General features: G+C 35.9%; 4 protein-coding genes across 7 annotated transcripts in view; 1 reads left to right on the top strand and 3 right to left on the bottom strand.

Annotated features, from left to right (window-relative positions):
• Window positions 1-846: 846 nt before the first annotated feature.
• On the top strand, window positions 847-6,343 carry LOC110371763 (FGFR1 oncogene partner 2 homolog). Its single transcript, XM_021328136.3, has 5 exons — window positions 847-1,018; window positions 1,094-1,228; window positions 2,425-2,676; window positions 2,799-2,924; window positions 3,092-6,343. The coding sequence occupies exons 2-5, from the start codon at window positions 1,094-1,096 to the stop codon at window positions 3,203-3,205; spliced, it is 627 nt and encodes a 208-aa protein (XP_021183811.1). The 5' UTR covers window positions 847-1,018; the 3' UTR covers window positions 3,206-6,343.
• Window positions 6,344-6,684: 341 nt separating this feature from the next.
• On the bottom strand, window positions 6,685-7,716 carry LOC135117364 (signal peptidase complex subunit 3). The gene is made up of 3 exons (XM_064036470.1): window positions 7,453-7,716; window positions 7,115-7,381; window positions 6,685-6,908 (listed from the first exon to the last, which is right to left on the bottom strand). Exons 1-3 carry the CDS (start codon window positions 7,593-7,595, stop codon window positions 6,779-6,781), a joined length of 540 nt encoding a protein of 179 aa, XP_063892540.1. The 5' UTR covers window positions 7,596-7,716; the 3' UTR covers window positions 6,685-6,778.
• A 595-nt stretch (window positions 7,717-8,311) lies between these two features.
• Window positions 8,312-10,079, bottom strand: LOC110371764 (uncharacterized). Its single transcript, XM_049841012.2, has 4 exons — window positions 9,907-10,079; window positions 9,330-9,530; window positions 8,882-8,998; window positions 8,312-8,559 (listed from the first exon to the last, which is right to left on the bottom strand). Exons 1-4 carry the CDS (start codon window positions 9,950-9,952, stop codon window positions 8,336-8,338), a joined length of 588 nt encoding a protein of 195 aa, XP_049696969.2. The 5' UTR covers window positions 9,953-10,079; the 3' UTR covers window positions 8,312-8,335.
• Window positions 10,080-12,647: 2,568 nt separating this feature from the next.
• The window catches only part of LOC110371808 (uncharacterized), a 115,178-nt gene continuing 109,926 nt past the window's right edge, over window positions 12,648-17,899 (bottom strand). For 2 of the 4 annotated variants that reach the window (XM_021328204.3, XM_021328205.3), the window contains 4 exons: window positions 16,648-16,815; window positions 15,387-16,509; window positions 14,452-15,043; window positions 12,648-14,375 (listed from right to left, as the gene is read on the bottom strand). In XM_021328204.3, coding sequence (XP_021183879.1) covers window positions 13,185-14,375; window positions 14,452-15,043; window positions 15,387-16,509; window positions 16,648-16,815 — 3,074 coding nt within the window. In that variant the 3' untranslated portion in view covers window positions 12,648-13,184. The remainder of the gene's footprint in view (window positions 14,376-14,451; window positions 15,044-15,386; window positions 16,510-16,647; window positions 16,816-17,899) is intronic. The other 2 variants (XM_021328207.3, XM_021328206.3) reach the window with 2 other exon arrangements.

Raw genomic sequence — 17,899 nt, 5'->3', positions numbered from 1 at the left:
TTTACAGAGCGAATAAGACACCAAAATATGCCATCAATGTAATCGCTTAAATAACGTATCTTGCCATACGTTTTATTAACGCAGAAAGTTTGATTATGTAGGCTTAGTTTGTTTCGTGCCAAATAAACGTAAAGTACCGCTACTGCTTATGGGTCCTTGTTTCGTAAGCTTCCGTAATTTTTCTTCCTGCCAAAAAAACGTAAGGGTGGGATACGCTACTATGGCACTAATTTATGTAACAGCCAAAATGACGTATGTCAACCAGTTTTTGAAAAAAATTTTTTATTAAAATGAAACCGTATTTTAATTGACCAAAAAGTTACATTATTCTGTAGTCGATAAATAAAGTTTTATTATCAGTAAAAATCAGATATCTAACTACTATAGATTTTGCCACAAAAAGGGCTATAAGATAACAATAGGTAAATTTGAGTTGTTTTCGGGCTCTCCTGAGAAGTTGCCATTTTGGCCTTACGCTACTCTAGTTCTTAACCCATTGTAGACCACAGACTTCGGAACTTTGCAGATATTTTTCACATCACATGTTAAAGACTTCACGAGAGAAATTCACGATTCAGATGTAATATTTTGTTAAATCGTTACTAATGGTTACTAATAATTAACAAGATTTTTTTGCAACACACTATTTAAACATAATATTTAGTTAGTGCAACATTGGGCCTTCTTCGATTCTCTGTGATCAAGGTCATGTCACAATATAGTCGTTCTAATTTGAGAACTGTTGTGAATATGTTCTTTCTCTTTTCTGTAACACGACATTTCCGCGAAACAACCTCAAACAAGTAGTGCTAGCTTGCTCTAGCCCATACCTTTGTATTCGGAAAGTTAATACTCCGCTTCAAATGAAATGAAAGCTAATGGCTGCTGTACTCTAATCACGAAACAGCTGATATGCGTCTTTTAGTTTTACTTAAAAATCGGTGTTTTGTTTAAATTTATCAGTTGAAATTACTTAGATGATACGTTATTCGTGTGACAACTTTGTGTGGATATCAGGGTTAGTGTAGTTCTGTTTTAAAATCGATTTTTGAAGTGGTATGTTGTGAGTTTTCTACAATGCTGGCTTTTTCAGATGTCACTGACCATACAGCAAATAATTTTGGATGCAAAACGACTTGCGGGACGTCTCAAAGAGCGTGAAACTGAAGCTGATGCTTTGCTGACTGAGACTCAGACCGCTTACAGACAAATACATACGATGAAACAGGTAGGTTGTTGCGATGTATGACGAGTACGTAACTGTGACGCTCACTCTCGTTCATTGTCTGAATACGAAATTTATGGGCACAGAACCTACTGAGAATTACGCCCAGATTAAATAAAACCACGTTTCCAATGAATTTAAGGCATATATTTTTATAAATACTTAATTGACCTTGTAGTTTGTTTCTCTCTTAATGTTGTGTAAACATTTGACTTTCTCAATATGATATTATCTAGCTCTTAATTACTAATTGATACCCAAATACCAGAAGGAATTATATTAATGATTGTTGTATACACATGAAAAATAATGTGAAGCCAACCATATTTACTTCAACTAATGGATATACCAAACACATACAAAAATATTATGATTTTATATACACAGGATACATTATTCATTATACTCATCAATGATAAACATAGAATATATTGTTACTGCCAATCTTAACATAACCTTTTTTTATTTTATCATTCTATGTAAGCAATCGAATTTAGAATAAGTGAAAGGAGAATCATAGTACTGCTATAAAAAAAGATGAGCTGGCAATTTGACAATGTGAAATAGTATGTCAGCATGCTGTTTCTTCTTACTGAGTGATACAAAACACACATAACTTACTAAAAATGTTGATGTCACTGCCAGCAAACATTTCTATAATTAATTGTGACCACTGGAATAAGTCAAATAATAATGTTTATGATTGCCAAAGAACGAGAATTATACTAGTTGGGCCATGTATTAGTACTGTAGCTTTTGCTAGTAGCTTCACACGTTCCGTGAGCTACTTGACATACCCCAATCAGTAAATAGAATCTATATAACAGTGAAATAGTACTACTAATTGGACCATGTGTTCCTAATATTAGCTTGAACAACAAGCAAACAAACTCTTCAGTGTTAAAATATTAGTTTACATTATGTTTTCCTAATCATCAGCTTGTGCAGTGAGTTGTAATACAATACAATAAAGAGAAATCTATTAATAGCAAACTGAAACCTTACTACAGCAGGAAATAATCAGATATAACAGCTTATTGATTGTTCTCTACTGCCGATAAATGGTCATAAGTTATTTCTGAACATAGTTTCTACAATAATGGTGTGTTTTTACAGCATTTTGTTTATACGTATACTAGAAAATATACTATTTATAATTATAACGAAGTACTATTACAAGTAAACTTTTTATATTACAGTATAAAGAGGAAGTTGATACTCTGAACGAGGCATCTCGTGAGCGTCCGCGAGGGACTCTTATAGCGAGCATCGAGCGAGAGTCGCGGTTGATGAGAGATGTACAGCGCGAGAACGGTGAGCTGAGGGCAGCCTTGGAAGATCACAGACGAGCACTGGAACTCATCATGTCCAAGTACCGACAGCATACTGAGAAGAGAATATGGGAGTCGAGGATAGACTTCTCAAACGCTATCAATGAAAAACAACAAGAGGTTTGTTAAATACATTTAAATGTCAATAATGTGTTAATCTAGTCAAAATTACAATTAAGACATTCCAAACTTAAATTAATAATATTATTTTATTTTTATATTGTTATTTTACAAAATTATAGTTGATCCAGCAACAAGCAGAGAGGATCAATGAGATGACAAGTATAATGTACAAAGCTGTCAACATGGATGAATTTGATACAAGGAAAGAAGAGGAACTCTACCAAAGGCTCATTACAGAAAATAAGGTATTATTTCTCCTTAAGCTTGTTTTAAGTTGTCTTCTAAATTGATCACCCTTCTAAGCTGATTTTTAGTTGTGTTTAATAAAACTTGGTTGAATTTCAAGATCCTGTCAATTTTGTTGTTTGACAAACTTGGACATAGAATTAAGTTTGTGATTGTAAAATTTCAGGGGTTGAGAGAAATGTTAGATCTGTCAAGGAGATACGGGTCGGATCGTCCTTGCGTGCCGCCCACAGAGGACAAAGACGTGCAGACGGACGGGCCGCCGCTGTCAGGCGCGTGACGGCCCGCAGTCGACCCCTGCCGTCTGTGAACGCGGCTCTCATAGGTAGACTACACACCTCCTGTCCGCACATTTGAAACCCTTAGGCTCAAACCACATCGAGATAGCAACAGCCTCCACAAATAATTCAAAACTTTATCTTCATTTCTAAAATATAATGCATAGTATCGCTTGAGAAACTTGAAAAAGTCGCGCGGCTGCACGCAGTGCCGAGAGTACTCTGGCTTCAAATTATACTTAAACGATACCATGTGTATTGAAATTGAAGATAAAGTTTAAAATTATATGACACTAAAGCTTTGGAGCCGGCCGCTGCCATTTAGGTGTGATTTGACCCTTACAGCACGGACTCTGTACTCAATAGTGTGTACATACTTAAGATAACTACGTAACTCATGTGTCCAAATCCTTCAAAAGTTAGATGCAGTACCAATGGAAATGAAGTGTAGATGTTGACTTTGATATTATATTGTCCAAAAATAAGGTTGCATCTGCTTGTATAGAAGATGGCAGAATGTATACATAGTAATGATAGTCTTTGATGGTATCCTTAATAACTATCGGACACCTTGTCCTAAATTGTATTACAGTTATGCTAATGATTGAACACTGTTTGGCTATGTGATCCAGTTGTGTATGCGACTGTGGCGCACTTGCTGTGATATGACTGGCAGGATATCATCCGCTTACGACTGGTACTTACTGTCCAAGATGTGGTGCATCTATGATTGCAAACGTGACGCTGGAACTATGTCAGATGTGCAGGCAGGGTTGTAATGATTTGCTAACAACAGTCACCGTTCCAGTATACAACTTGTATTTTATTGTTACTCACAGGTTTTGGATCTTAGGTCTTTTGACATTACGTACCTTTCAGATTCACATTTATTTTAAAAATGTGAGTGTTACAAATTAAATACAGCGAAAAACTACAATGTAGCTATTAAATACATATTTGGTTTCACCTTTGGTTGTATTTGATGTTAAATATTATAAATAGGATTATATTTAAACAGTGTTTCCAGTTAGAGCTCATGTTATATCTATTAATGAAATGTATCGTGTTCACATAATGTCTCTAGTAATAATGCCATTTTGTGAAACCAAATCACTTCATATGGCAGAAACTGTGATCTTTTAGTATTGCTCTGTTAATTTGTAGATCGTACCATTTGTTGTGCTTTAGGCTGGCCCTGTAGTGGGCGAGCGCGTTTCTCAACAGCGCGAACTCCGCGCGACCATTGTGGTTTCAGCTTTATGTCTGATGACTCAACAACTTGTTAGAATATTTGATGATAATAATCCTGCACTATTTCATTTGTCTTTGATTCATATAATATTAGAGAAATTACCTTCTTAATATAATTAATCCTATAATGCTTGCTGCATCATCATGTGTGTTTAAATATTGTTCATTTTGATAACAATTATTTTAAAGAGACAGTATTTATCCCAATACATATACTATCATTTAATTGTAATACTCGATGTGTACCTACCATAATTATTATGTTTTAAATTCTAGTAAGTAAATGTACTTTGTTTAGCATGATATTAGTGTTCTCGAATTACATTTAGAATTAAAGAAAGTGTGACTTTTAATTTGTCATTGCAGTACTGTTACAACCTCCCTGACTTCCTGCAGTAGGATACGATGGAAACGGTCGTAACGAGTATTATCATTACCTAATCCATGTTTACTAGTCAATTCACACAAGCAGGTCAAATACTGTATTTACACTGCATAAGATTTTATATTTTATTTCATGTTGTTAAATTGTAGATAAAATAGAAAATACATTGTAACACGCATCTCATCTGTTGATTGTTGTGCGAGCAGATTGCGATATTTTACCTGCATCAGTAAAGTATTTACTTAAATATGCAATATTTTTTCATGTAATTTAGCGGGATCAGCTTTGAATGTTAGCATAACGGTAGAAGTCGTAGGTGATTCTTTGTAGGTAAATTCTTAATAATGCCAGGGGCGTACACAAGCAATACACTATGAACTGTTATTACATTTAAGGAATATTTGTTGACGCGATTCACTTCATGATAATTATTTTAGTGTACAATAGGGTAGCTGTGTTAAAAATGCATTTCATAGAAAAAACACGAAATAATATTTATTGTGATTTACAGAGCAAGTACCTTCGATAAGATGAATAAAATTGGGGTGTGTCAATCTTCGTTTATGAGATTTGAAAATCTTAGTTATTAGTAACATTAATACCTTAATAAACCTTTGCAATGACTTTCCCTTTACCTGATTGTGTGATTAATATCACCAATGAAAATTTTAAATTTAGTGTTGCTTTAAGTTTGTTTTTTCTTTAGTAGTTAATAAGTACCCTTGTTAAGATAAATTTAAGAGTGCTTATTTGTGTTTGTAAAATGTGTTTTATGGTCATAATGGGCCAATACAATACAGTTGCACAAATAGCAAAGTTTAAATAAGCATCTTGTTTTTATTACATTGATTTATGAATTATACAGTAGCCCATTTAACCCAATAATAATGCCCCTACTTATAAAATTTTATGGTATCTATGAAAATATTGGAAGGAAATGGGAGATCTTTGTTGGAAAACTATTTTTACAGTTAATTAGATAATAATTATATTTTAAGGGTCCTCATAATGGTCCCAGAATATTGAAAAGTATAATAATTCATATACCTTATATTGTATGTTTCTTGAATGTACACGCTTGTATGAGGTCTTAAAGTAAAATCACATGTAGTTGAATAATAAAAGCATAGAGTAATATTTCTGCTTAGTTCATATGCATTTATATTATACCTCAATATTGGGAATTATACCTCCTGAGTATTTTGTTAATCCTAGATGGTTTCTTGTAGAACCTAAAATTAATGCTAAAATGTTTAGTTAGAATCAATTCCTACTGTTAAAATGTTTTAGTAATAAATCCAGTCCGCTAGAGACTTGTAATTGTTTTATATCTGGCGATGCTGATCAAATTGGCAAAAGTATTTGAGTAAATATAGATACCTCTATTACAAGCAAAAGTAGAGGTCACTAGTTTTTTCTGCTGTAGAACAACACTGTAGAGCAAAAATAATTAATGTATGTTTAATTAAAAATGTAATTGATAATTATATGATATAAAATCAAATATTTTTTTATTGATATATTCCTATCCTTATTGTGGGTCTTTGTGTCAGAGAAAAAAAAACACTATTAAAGACATAAGATTTTATTATCTAGTTTTCTTAAATAGTAATATAAAAATTGAAATTATGCCATAACACAAATTGAGCTAGGTTGTGATTTCCTGAAGACTTCAGACATTGAGAAGACACTTTACATGGGTCACCAAGAATGCTATCTATACATGTATATTTTTAGAGCCTACTGAAGTTATAGTATTATTATGGTACAATTCTACAGAGTTAACTTGTAATTCAATAAGATATGTAGTATGTACAATGTCAACAGAAAAATAAAACCAATTAATGTGACAAAGCAGTATATTTGACAATCTTAATGTAACACAACTCTATGGGCACCCCAGCTATGCAAAATGCAACATTCATAAGTAACTTATGGATCATACCCTCGTCTGAGTGTAATCTGTGGGGAACTTGAAGGAATGTTGGCCCAGAGCCTGGATGTTTGGCAACAAACCTGCGTTTGGTATGATGTTCCATGATAGAGTGAGAGTTACATTGCTGTGGCCTCTGTAAAAAATAAATAAAGCATCAATTTTGCATCCCAAAAAATATCTTGTTACCCATGGGTTAACATTATATTATGTCAGTTGATTATAGTTTTTGGATTAACCATCTTTATAGATTTAATTATAGGGCCAAATTAGATTAAGACTTTCAGCATTTTCATCAGTTCTTACAGTGTTGTTTTAAATAAAATAAATAACAGTACTCACTTTAAACCATTGCCATCATCCCAGAAATAGTATTTTGTGTTCATGTTTTTGAAATCCAAGAGAGCATTTTCACCTCTGAGGATAATCTTGTCCCAGAGTACAACCTGATTTAATTCATTGTTAGGTGTGATGTACTCGGCAGTCAGGTACAGGAACAGTTGCTTTACGTTCCAGTTGAATAGGTGAGAGAGATCCGTCTTCAGATCAAAAGTAAGGAAGCCAAGATCATTTCTTTCCCTTGATGCTCCATAATCTGGTACGTTTTTACTGTAAGCATACAAGGGATTTAACATTTACGAAACACGCGTAAAGGCACAAAATATGTTTTGTATACTTACACGACTACTTTTACTGTGTTCATTTGGGCAGCAGTTCTGTAATCCACTGTTAATGTGGACAAAAAACACAAAAAGGTTAGACATGCTAGTACGCTTAATGTGTACGTTAGGATCGCATTTCCTCTTGTCAACACGGAGTACATTTTAGGTTTAGGCTTTAGTTAACTTTTATATTAAAAACTATGCAGCGGTGGCACATAAAACCACTGCTGCAATAGGCGTTTTTAAAATGTTGTTTGACGTTGCTGACAGGCCGGACACGTCACTTCTAATGTCAGATGCAGTTTCGTTCATTCGTTCGGATACGCAATGTTTGTACTGAAATCAATATTTTTAAAAGTATGAACTTAATAATATATGGCAAGACTGGTTTAGAAAAAATTGTGTTTGTATTGATGTTCTTCCTAATTTCTCATGGGTATTGGCTATATAGATTAAGTGTGAATACCTATATTAAAAATGTTGTAGTAGGTATCTTCTCAACTGTACGACGTCTATTGTTATCCCAAGTCGAGTCACTCTGTTATCAATGGCGGATCTACCATAGCATAGTGGGCATGCCCTCAAACATGATTAAGTTTCTTATATCACACTTATTTCATTTATACTGTACAGTACTTTGTTATGTGCTCCCAATATAAACTCTCGAATATATATATACGGGGAGTATATATATATTTGAGAGTTTGCGTACTGCCCCTCCTACCTTATGTACTTCGTTATTAATTTTCCTATTTACTCCCTTTTGTACTCCCCTTATGAATTCCTTTTTTACCTCCTAATGTGATAACGGCCAATTGTTTACATGAAAACAAAAAAAAAACTGCAGGTTTTACGAGAGTTACAGATAAATGATCCATTTACGATGTAATTACTTCGTTTATTAAGCAACATTAGAATTAAATATCACAACAATAGCAAACAGAGTGACTAAAACAGTATTTATTTTTGATACAACAGCGTTATTGCAGGGGAATCCTCCTTCCACTGTTTGACAGAAGCAGGCTCTAGTGACGTAACTCCCATTTCTTTGTTCATGACATCCGCTGGTGATGGCCTGCCCATTGGAATCTATCGCTCTCGTGCACAAATATGTCGAATTGTCAACTGTAATGATAATGAAAAAACCCTGTTATCAGTTCCCAATCAACAGTATTAATAATGATAGCAGAAATCTTTTATTTTAGTATCCTGTCTAGAGTTAACTTCCGGTGAAGTCGGAATGATAGGCTAGGTATTTGTTTGTTAATTTGATTATGATAGAAAGGTAATTAAAGTTCGATTGACTATCTAAAGTCATCATTTGTCTGGGCTCTTCTCTTCTTATTGGTCGACTGTCCTTTTTTTAACCTCCTCGTCGCATTACCCATCGGTGAGGTTGAGTTTGACCCTTATTTTGATAAAAAAATGTAGTTAAGAAGGTTCTCACCATGTCCGTCGAAATAATACGTGTATTGGGCGCATACGTCGTTGTTAGCTAGGATGCAAGAAGCATTTCCTAAATGGTTTCTCCAAATATATTCCACGTCTGGCCATGACCCATCATCTGGAAAGAATGTATATGTTTGTATCATATGTATGTAGTATATTGGCAGGCTAATGGGTTCTGCTTTAGAAGGTCTAGAGTGGCCACTTTTTAGGTTTAATGCTCAAAATACCTACAGTCGATATTGCACGTTATTTGTGACCAGTTTTCCCGAAGTCACACGGTAAAAGGGTTTTCCTCAATATATTCGAGTTTGTCCGATTCTATTTTTAATTATTTTACTGGTAAATTAAAGTGCAGGTCTATGGATAATATAAGTTTCTAAGTTTGAACTGTTTCCTTGAATAAAATAATATTGTACCAGTAAGATCTTAATATTTATTAAACTTACACGAGACAACGAGCGGTTCGACGCAAGGCACCCCACTGGCTAGCCGCGTCGCGTCCTGGCACGTAGCGTTCAGGAACACACTGTTGTTATTCCATCTGGGACCCAGCCAAGTGAAATGGAAGCATCGTCGCACAAGCTCTGTGTCTCTGCTCTCGTCGTTTGTGGCTAAGGCCTCGTTGTCTGCAGCTATGTAAACTGCGTCTGAATTTACAGCAGAGTAATTGATTATTATTGAATGTTTCAATTTATTAGAACATAGTAGGTAAGTATATGCTAAATACCTTTGCCTACTTTGTGTACTTATGATCAGAGCTCCGCTCGTTCGCTCCAAAAAATAGAATATCTACGTTCCGACGTGTATGTACGGTAGGCTGCACATCAGTGGTAACTGTCATGCACCTTAACTCAATAGTAATAAGTACGATTTTCCTATAAAACTGTTACCACTGACCTGAAGTTGACTGTACAAGTATTTGCCTTGTAATCAATGAATTCTTCAAAATCATTACATTCTTCGAGTACACAGGTAATATCTATTTATATAGTCTAACTAAATAAATGCAATAAGTAAACTTACAGGAGACTGCAACGCAGACAGAAATAATGAAGTGATATCGAGACATTCTTCGAGATTTTGGTAAGTTCACCTATTAATTTGACAGTCCTTTTGGGCGCACTAGACACTATTTATCAAAATAATTTACTAGTAAAACAAACAATGTGCACTATATTGTCTTCACTATATCAGGTACTTACTGTTTATTGTTTATCGATGACGATCGCTGTACGTAGAATAATTTCTTATCATTATAATTGAATCTTTCTTTATTAATCATTGCCGGCAAAAAGGGGACTGATTTTATAAGATAAGATAATATCGATATATTTAAGTCGCATACTTCACATTATTTCAATAATAAGTGTAAGAAGTAGAATATTTATGCAAAACAGGATTTGTTTTTTACAGACATTGGTTTACAATTATGAATCCCGTTTCTATTTGGTATTCATTTTCTATGAAATTACTTTAATATTTTCCGACAAGCGTACAAAGGGAAAAGCCATGTATCATTTCTCCTGCTACATTTTTGTTAGCATTATGCAGGATAGAAGACTGCACATAGAGGCACATTGTCAATTTGCATGACAGTACGCGAAGCGAGCGCGTTCGCGGCTGGTGCATGCCCAAATGAAATTATTCCTCGGTCCCTCCTGCCATCGGTGGACGATAAGCCGATTTCATCTAACCTCGTTCAATCAGCGAGCAATGAAACCGTATCCACTCGCACAGATTTTCAGCCGGATAGATAGGGTACAATGGGACAACGAACAAGGTTTTTTTCGTGGTGCTCTTTTGCCGGTTATTAGAGTAGTATGATCTTTTGATTATATTAACATTGCCCATATCGACGACGGTATTAAGAAGTCTACATTTACGAGCAACTGGTTCGTATTTGTAAATGTAAACTTCATTTCAGTACTTACCTACAATCTTACGTAAGGTATTATTAGGTGAGACTGTTATTGAAAGACATTAGTCAGTACCTACTTACTAAATATATTAATGTGAATATCCCACATTCTAAACTACATAGTTAAATTGAAACAATAAAATCTTTACTTATCTTCTGTTCTACATTTACTAATTCTTATTTCATCGTGTGTATTTTGTGGTGTGTGTAAAGTCTGTCCGTGTTGGTCTGACACTGGGCGAGAGGTGCAAGCTTTATATTTCCCGCCAACAGCAAAGCACACATGGTCACCAGCGTCTAAAAGGATAAGAAAATATACCGCTAGACAATATTTGCTTTGAAGTTGCTTCAACGCATTTGTTCCTTGCAAAGTTTTTGTAGCTGCGAGTGAATTCAAAATGATGTTAGGGTATGTTTGCTTTTCTACAAAAGATACTCTCACAAATACCTACCTGTCTTCGTTGCTATCTTAATATTTGATTAACAAGCCAAATAAATAGTTTGCAGGCATCAAATACATTTTCAATAAACTTAATGAGGCATCATTAATCAGAAACAACAGACAAAGGTACCTACATACAGATTACTAACAAAGGTAGGTAGGTAGGTATTCGAAACCTGATAACATGACAAGCAGACAATAAGCTTTCATTGGCAGACCCTACATCATATAGTTCCAACCGTAGAATAGAATATTATGAATAGAATTCTGACATGTTTGTCTATAATAGCTATAATAAATGAAACACAAACATTTGAGCAATATTTTAGCATGAATCTCGGCTCTGTTTCATTTTTGATAACCTAGTTGTTTCGAGACTATTTTCGTAGCTTCCATAAAATCTTTTCCATGTGAGTATAATAAAATTGATTAAACGCTTTTGTTACGACTTGCATAACTATCAGTCTCTCGGAATTTATTGCTTGCTATTTGAGCATGGTATGTGAACGCGATTTTTACAGCGTGCTCTCTACATACATTATTATGTCAGAGTTAGATTTTATCCAGATTACACATAGTATCTTATTGAATGGTTTAGGATTCATATAATATTTGGCTATGAGAACTATTTCCACAATATAATTTACAGGGCCCTTTATGGCTTGAGTTTCGTAAAATTCCACCTTAGCTCATGTCCGACTACGACTAGCCTACGACTAGGTATTATGCGTTGATCTGTCATTCAGTTGGTCATTGGTCAGGACCAAGAATGTGGGAATTCTGTGGGGGTGTCAGGATAAAGGTTTTCATCACATAGACCTCAGCTTAAGTAGTTTGACATGGTACAATACGAGTACCTACTTACTTCATTTAGAATACTTACTTTTCTCATATGATTGTTCAAGTCTCCGGATACTTACGCCGCGCCGCGCACTCGTAAGCAATATTTTTATTTATTTTCCCATTCAAAATATGAGAGTTTTACAAATAAAGTGAACTAGCCTCGTCAGTACATGCACTCTACAAAATTAAATTAAATTACAAGAACTCTCTAATAATGAAAAAGTACAATTTCAAATTCTAGGGTTTCTTATTAAGTTAACAAAACAGCTTCCATTAATCTTATTTTCATAACTTAAAGGGTCTTTGTTTCATTCTGCGTAGTATGAAGCGGCCTTAATTAAGATATCATGGGAAATAAAATCTCAAGTCTGAGAAATATTAGGTGCTTGGATTGAAACTCACGTTGTGATGAAAATAGAACGGTATTTCGGATTATTTAGTCCGAAAATTGGTTCCTTGTTTCAGATAATTTTGACCCTTACAGTATCTTGTCTACTTAATTCATTATCTAAGTTATTAGTTATCTCATTATATGAAAGTAGAGGAAATAAGGCAACTAGGTACAGGTTTTAATTATTTAATTGTTTAAAAGTATAGAACCCACTTATTCTATGCAATACATGTACAAAATTTAAAAATACATTTATGAAAGCTATCTACAACTATAGCTATAGGTAGGTATACAGTTATGTACAGAAGTACTATTCATAAATAAAAATTATTTACAAAGCAATTACAGAATACAATGTAATTTGCGTTACATATTATGTCTATTACGTCGGTAAACATTACCTCCACGTAGGGTTACAGCGAACGCATCGTGTAGCGCTGAGCTCACAAAACTTTATAAGAAATACAACTCTAGAGTTTTCATGTTTCCACAAAGGCTATAAATCCCACCGTTCTGCTGCTTTTGCACTGTTTACTTTTCACCTACTCGCAATACAGTTTATCACGTGCACTACAACAACGCATTCACAGTTAAAAGTTTCGTTTCTCGTGCAAAAGTTACGTGTTATCATCACATACACTGCTGAACACAATTTTTAACTTATAGTCCGCACTTATCGATTTTACATAAAATATTTACTGGTCTACTTATCCTACGTATGGGAAAGGTGCGAATGGCGGTTGGTAGTACCCGGGGTACCCGGGGGGTGCGGCGGTCGGTTGTACGGGAATCGATGACGTCACGTACGACGTCAGCACCGTAGGCACAACTTGAGTGGTGAACAGCGTCGTGTAAACTGTCTTCGCACCAAACGTTAATTTTAAAACTTGACTATTAGTAGCTGTAACTTCTGTGTTCACGACTACTGGCGTCGATATGACAGAGAATTGTTGTGGGAACAGTGGGTTGATCGTTTGTAAAGGCAGTGCTGGAAGACTGCTGGTTCCAATCTCGTATTCCGTTTTGGTAATGGTGGCCACAGGTCTAGAAATAGTACTTTGAATAGTAGTTTTACCATCATACACGGGAATGACATGGGATTCATAAATAGTTTCGTACTTGAGAACAGGTTTAGACGTGGTAACAACGTCAGGAATTTGAGCTGCGGCTGCTGGGTTCAGTAGTCTCAATAGAGCTAATTGTTGAGCCTGTTCTGGTGTCAAAGCGGGAGTGGGTGGGTTCGGTGATTCGGTTACATGGTTTCCTTTGTTTTGACCGTGGGCTTTCTTTAATCTCAGGTGATTTTCGTGCATTCTGTATTTGTCAACTTCTGTAAGATCAAAGTCTGACCCGATATTGGCGAGGTCTAGGTCTGGTGGGAATACGCGTCTTGGAACGCCATCTTCATCTTCATTGCTGTCACCAAAGTCCAACTCCAGATGTAATTCGGAACCAGCCTCGTCCAGGCGGCTATTGAATTCCTTGAGAGTTTTGCTTGGTATGAATTGGAAGAAGTCCATGGGAGGCAACGTTTTAGTTGCTGTTACAAATCTGGTGACTTCATAAGTTTGGATGAAAGTTAAACTACTAGTCAAATTAACGTCTTTCACTACAGGTAGAATATGCGTTTTCAACATGTGCTGAGTTGTGCTAAATGTTTCGGTAACGGTTTCTAGGGGCGGAGTTTCCATGTCTGAAGATAATGTTATGGCAGGAAGGGTAGCAATACTTGAGTCTAAGAGGTTGTGATCCTTTTCATAAGGTGATGCTGTCGCTAATATGTTTTCTGTCAACGGTTCGTTGAGAGAACTTTGCGAGTTGATTGCCAACGTGGGTTCTATACGCTTTTCTATAGTAGATGTGACTGTGATTATACGAGTGTTTTTGACACGTCCAACCTGGAAAAATAAAAATTAAAGCATTATATGCAAAATTCTTTAAAAATAAATAAATAAAAATGTAAACCAAGATTACCTGGAATGTGTAAGGAGACTTGATCGTAGCAATTTCATAATAAACATCTCGGAAATCAGCGGGAGTAGATATTTCAACTTTCAAAGTTTCCACTGGCGGCGGTTTCTCAATAGAGTTGTCCTCGGTGTCATTTTCAAGAAGAGTACCAGGACCACTCTGTGAACCTGATAGTTCTAAATCATTATCAGACCTTGCTTGTGGCGAGATATCATTGCTTTGCGTATCATCAAGAAGCGGATTTGAATTAGGCGTTGTTTGTTGTTCGTCGTCAGCGTTAAGCTTGCGTATGGTCACTTTAGGCTTTGGGCTTGTTTTGTATTGCCAGCGGCCGGATCCCGGTGCGCGATTCAACTTAAATTTATACACACTGGTTGAAGCGGCTGGAGTCACTTGTTCAACAGGGGTGGGTTGAACCCGAGGTTTGAATCCGCGTTTGGACTGGCTGTCGTTGTTGCTCGACGGCGTTACGGTAGTCTTATGTCCTGAGTTACGGTTGCTTTTCCTTCTATTAGAAAAGGATGAGGTTGTTGTTTCACTGAAAACAGAGACGGTTGCCAGTTGAGGCGTATTCACGGGTCGACCAAACCGTGTACTGAAAATAAAATATTTACAATTGCCGATGATCACAATCATTTCCTTTTTATTTAATCAAAAAAATTATGGCGGTAAGCTAGAGTTTCATGCAGTGATAGTTTTTGTTTAGATATGATTGTCGGCAATAGTACGACGTTTGGTTTGGACATGGAAGTTTAGTTGACGCTATATGCTCTAACTACAGAATTAATACATGCTTCAAATGTTTTTCAACTGAGATATCTTTAAAGATTAGAAAGTCATGCACAGAAATAGCAAAAACATAGTTATGTTATGAATTATGTTTCACTGATATTATTAAGTTCCAAAAGATTAAAGTAAAATATTAATTCCTGTGTTACCTTTGCGAATTCCGTTGAGAATTATTGTTTCTGTTTTTGAACTTTTTGCTCTGAACCGGAGGTGGGCTGCTATGGCTTTCACTTTCAGCATTGTTTTGTTGTCTGTGGCGATTTTTAAATGAACCTCCACCATTGTTTTGTCTACGTGTTGTCTTGCTGAAGCTGCTGTCGTCGTCACTAATTGATGGAGTTGGTTCTAAGTGCTGTCTGTGGTTTTTAGATATGGACGGTCCAACAGTCTTTAATATTCTATGTGTTGGACTGGGAGAAATTTTTCCTCGATGACCGGATTGTGGGAGTACTTTTGAGTTGCTGTTCAGCACTTGAGCATATTTTCCAGATATAAACGTACCAATAACACTAGTTTCATGAACTGTTGTAAGACCATCTTTAACGATAGTGCCTCCGAGTGTTGTCACCAATCCAAGAGGATGATCGTCGTCATCTTCAGGTGGCGGAGTTGGCTGGTGCCTGTTTTTGTGCCCGTGTTTTGGTTTTTGGCCAGGCACCTTTGACGGACGGATGTTAATAACCTTGTAAGTTTCTTCAACAAACTCAGAAGGCTGACGTGATAGGAAGTCGTACTCAGGCTCGCCAATGTTATTGTTAGTAATTAAAATTGCAGGTTCCTCTATAACTTTGCTGGATTTAACTGAAACAACGCTACTGACTTTAGAACTGACTATCGATGGTGGAGGTCCTTGTTTTACTTCAACTTTGCTGCTCACGACACTAGTGATAGATTTTACTCCCTCATTTTTCTTGTTCTTTGCATTATTCGATTGTGAGTTTTGTTTGTTTGACTTTTGGCCAGATTGCTTAGGTGAGCTACTTTCAACTATTTTTGAAGGTCCTGCTACTACTTCAACTTTTGTTATGATCTGTTTTTGTTCTTTTACAGCAGATTTAGGCACGTTTGGAGATTTGCTTTCTTTTTTCGGTGGGGATGATACTACGTTAACGGCACTGGATACAACTACAGGAGCGGCGGGCTTGTTGGTTTTATCTTTATCGGAAATTTTGCTTGGTTTGATTGCTTCAGGCTTGACGCTCGTAACTGATGGTGGAGGTGGTTTAGTTTCGATTATGTTTTCTTGCACAGATTTTTCGGTTTTCGGTGGTTCTGAAAGTTAAAGAAAAAGTTTGTGAGTTCACTGTCATAAAATTTTCAAAAGTATTAAAAATTCTTATATTTAGCACTTTAACGTAAGTGTATTAACATAACAGAAAATACATGTATTAAGTAAGACAAAGAAACGACCTGGTGGTGGCGCAGATTGAGGCGAGAAGACCATGACAGTGTTGCCTATCGTAGTGGTGAAGTCCAAAAATCCATAAACAGTTTGTGTGAGGAAGTTGCCAGCAGGCGCGGGGTTGATCGGCTTTCCTTGTCCATCGTAGACGGGTCCATCGGCTAATACTACACTACCTGTAATTTAAATAAAAAATATTTGTAGTGGATAGCATTTGTTTGCAATTCAATTTGTCTCTTAAACGGGAGGGTTAAAAGACTTTTATGTATCTTCCTACAATATGGCAATATGGCAATGCATAAAAACAAACACCCTAAGTTGGTGTACTCCAGCATACGAAGATCACTTACAAGAGTTTTTATGTTGAAAACTCAGAGCAGAATGTATTGATAAAGGCTAAAAGTCAGTAACGGCGTTACTTCGGTGCCATTGGCTGGCAAATGATCTGTGATACTACCTTCATATGGCTTAAAAAAGAGCGAGTGTTTACAAACAAAGTCATTGTCGAGATACGGCCATAGTTAAGCTAATGATGTGTGAACGAAAAAAAGTTGTTCATATGAAAATAAATTCGCTTCATCTTGAATGGGGACCCTGTCTAATGACATGGGTGGGATTGGATTGTAGCTTTACCGTTTTTCTCTAAGTAAATAAACTTACTCTAGTCAAAGCTTAACATACCTATGGTATTGGAATATATGTGATGTGTCGTAGAAGGATTAGATTGATGGATTGGTAGAAAACAAAAGCAGTCATTTGTTTCAGCAAAACAAACACCACCAAAGACAGTTGTTACTTAACATAGATTCAACGCTACAAAAAGGGACTTCTAAAAGTCTAAACTATGTTCCGAACCCAAATCTGCCACAAATAATTAAATGAGTTCCGCGAACCCATTTGTCTGTGGCAGGTTAACCGTTTACCGAAAAGAGCGTGACCATGTATCTAAAATGTTTGAAATGCAAATAGTCTTTAACACTGTCGTTTCAACTTTTACAACGTGATGTAAAATAAAATATATGGGAATATGATAGTTTGAATGTTGGCACGCAATTTGAACTGAACGTACAAAACTGACTCCTATTCGTATGCTCGTAACAATATAAAATTTCAGTAGTGACTCTGGCATTGGAAAGTGAGTAACAAATTCAAGGATCGTGTCGCTATATCCTTGTTACTTCCGCGCCATTTGCTGGCAAGTGGGCTGAGATAGTCCACCTTAGATACGGATCGCGGCCCTCTCCCGCCCTCCACTATTCC

Source organism: Helicoverpa armigera, chromosome 10, assembly GCF_030705265.1.
Source record: "Helicoverpa armigera isolate CAAS_96S chromosome 10, ASM3070526v1, whole genome shotgun sequence".
Lineage (NCBI taxonomy): Eukaryota > Metazoa > Arthropoda > Insecta > Lepidoptera > Noctuidae > Helicoverpa > Helicoverpa armigera.
The sequence above is the reverse complement of the archived record's forward strand: the minus strand, read 5'-3'. Positions and strand labels throughout refer to the sequence as shown.

What these genes read in the sequence shown, in the direction of transcription:
- LOC110371764 (XM_049841012.2), bottom strand. Translation starts at nt 9,952, where the DNA reads ATGTCTCGATATCACTTCATTATTTCTGTCTGCGTTGCAGTCTCCT. An exon ending in TGTCTGCGTTGCAGTCTCCT is followed by an intron (nt 9,531 to 9,906) that starts GTAAGTTTACTT and finishes CTGTAAATTCAG; the next exon opens with ACGCAGTTTACATAGCTGCA. An exon ending in CGAACCGCTCGTTGTCTCGT is followed by an intron (nt 8,999 to 9,329) that starts GTAAGTTTAATA and finishes CATTCTTTCCAG; the next exon opens with ATGATGGGTCATGGCCAGAC.
- LOC110371763 (XM_021328136.3), top strand. Translation starts at nt 1,094, where the DNA reads ATGTCACTGACCATACAGCAAATAATTTTGGATGCAAAACGACTTGCG. An exon ending in AAATACATACGATGAAACAG is followed by an intron (nt 1,229 to 2,424) that starts GTAGGTTGTTGC and finishes TTTATATTACAG; the next exon opens with TATAAAGAGGAAGTTGATAC. An exon ending in TCAATGAAAAACAACAAGAG is followed by an intron (nt 2,677 to 2,798) that starts GTTTGTTAAATA and finishes ACAAAATTATAG; the next exon opens with TTGATCCAGCAACAAGCAGA.
- LOC135117364 (XM_064036470.1), bottom strand. Translation starts at nt 7,595, where the DNA reads ATGTACTCCGTGTTGACAAGAGGAAATGCGATCCTAACGTACACATTA. An exon ending in AACACAGTAAAAGTAGTCGT is followed by an intron (nt 7,382 to 7,452) that starts GTAAGTATACAA and finishes GTATGCTTACAG; the next exon opens with TAAAAACGTACCAGATTATG. An exon ending in GATGATGGCAATGGTTTAAA is followed by an intron (nt 6,909 to 7,114) that starts GTGAGTACTGTT and finishes TATTTTTTACAG; the next exon opens with AGGCCACAGCAATGTAACTC.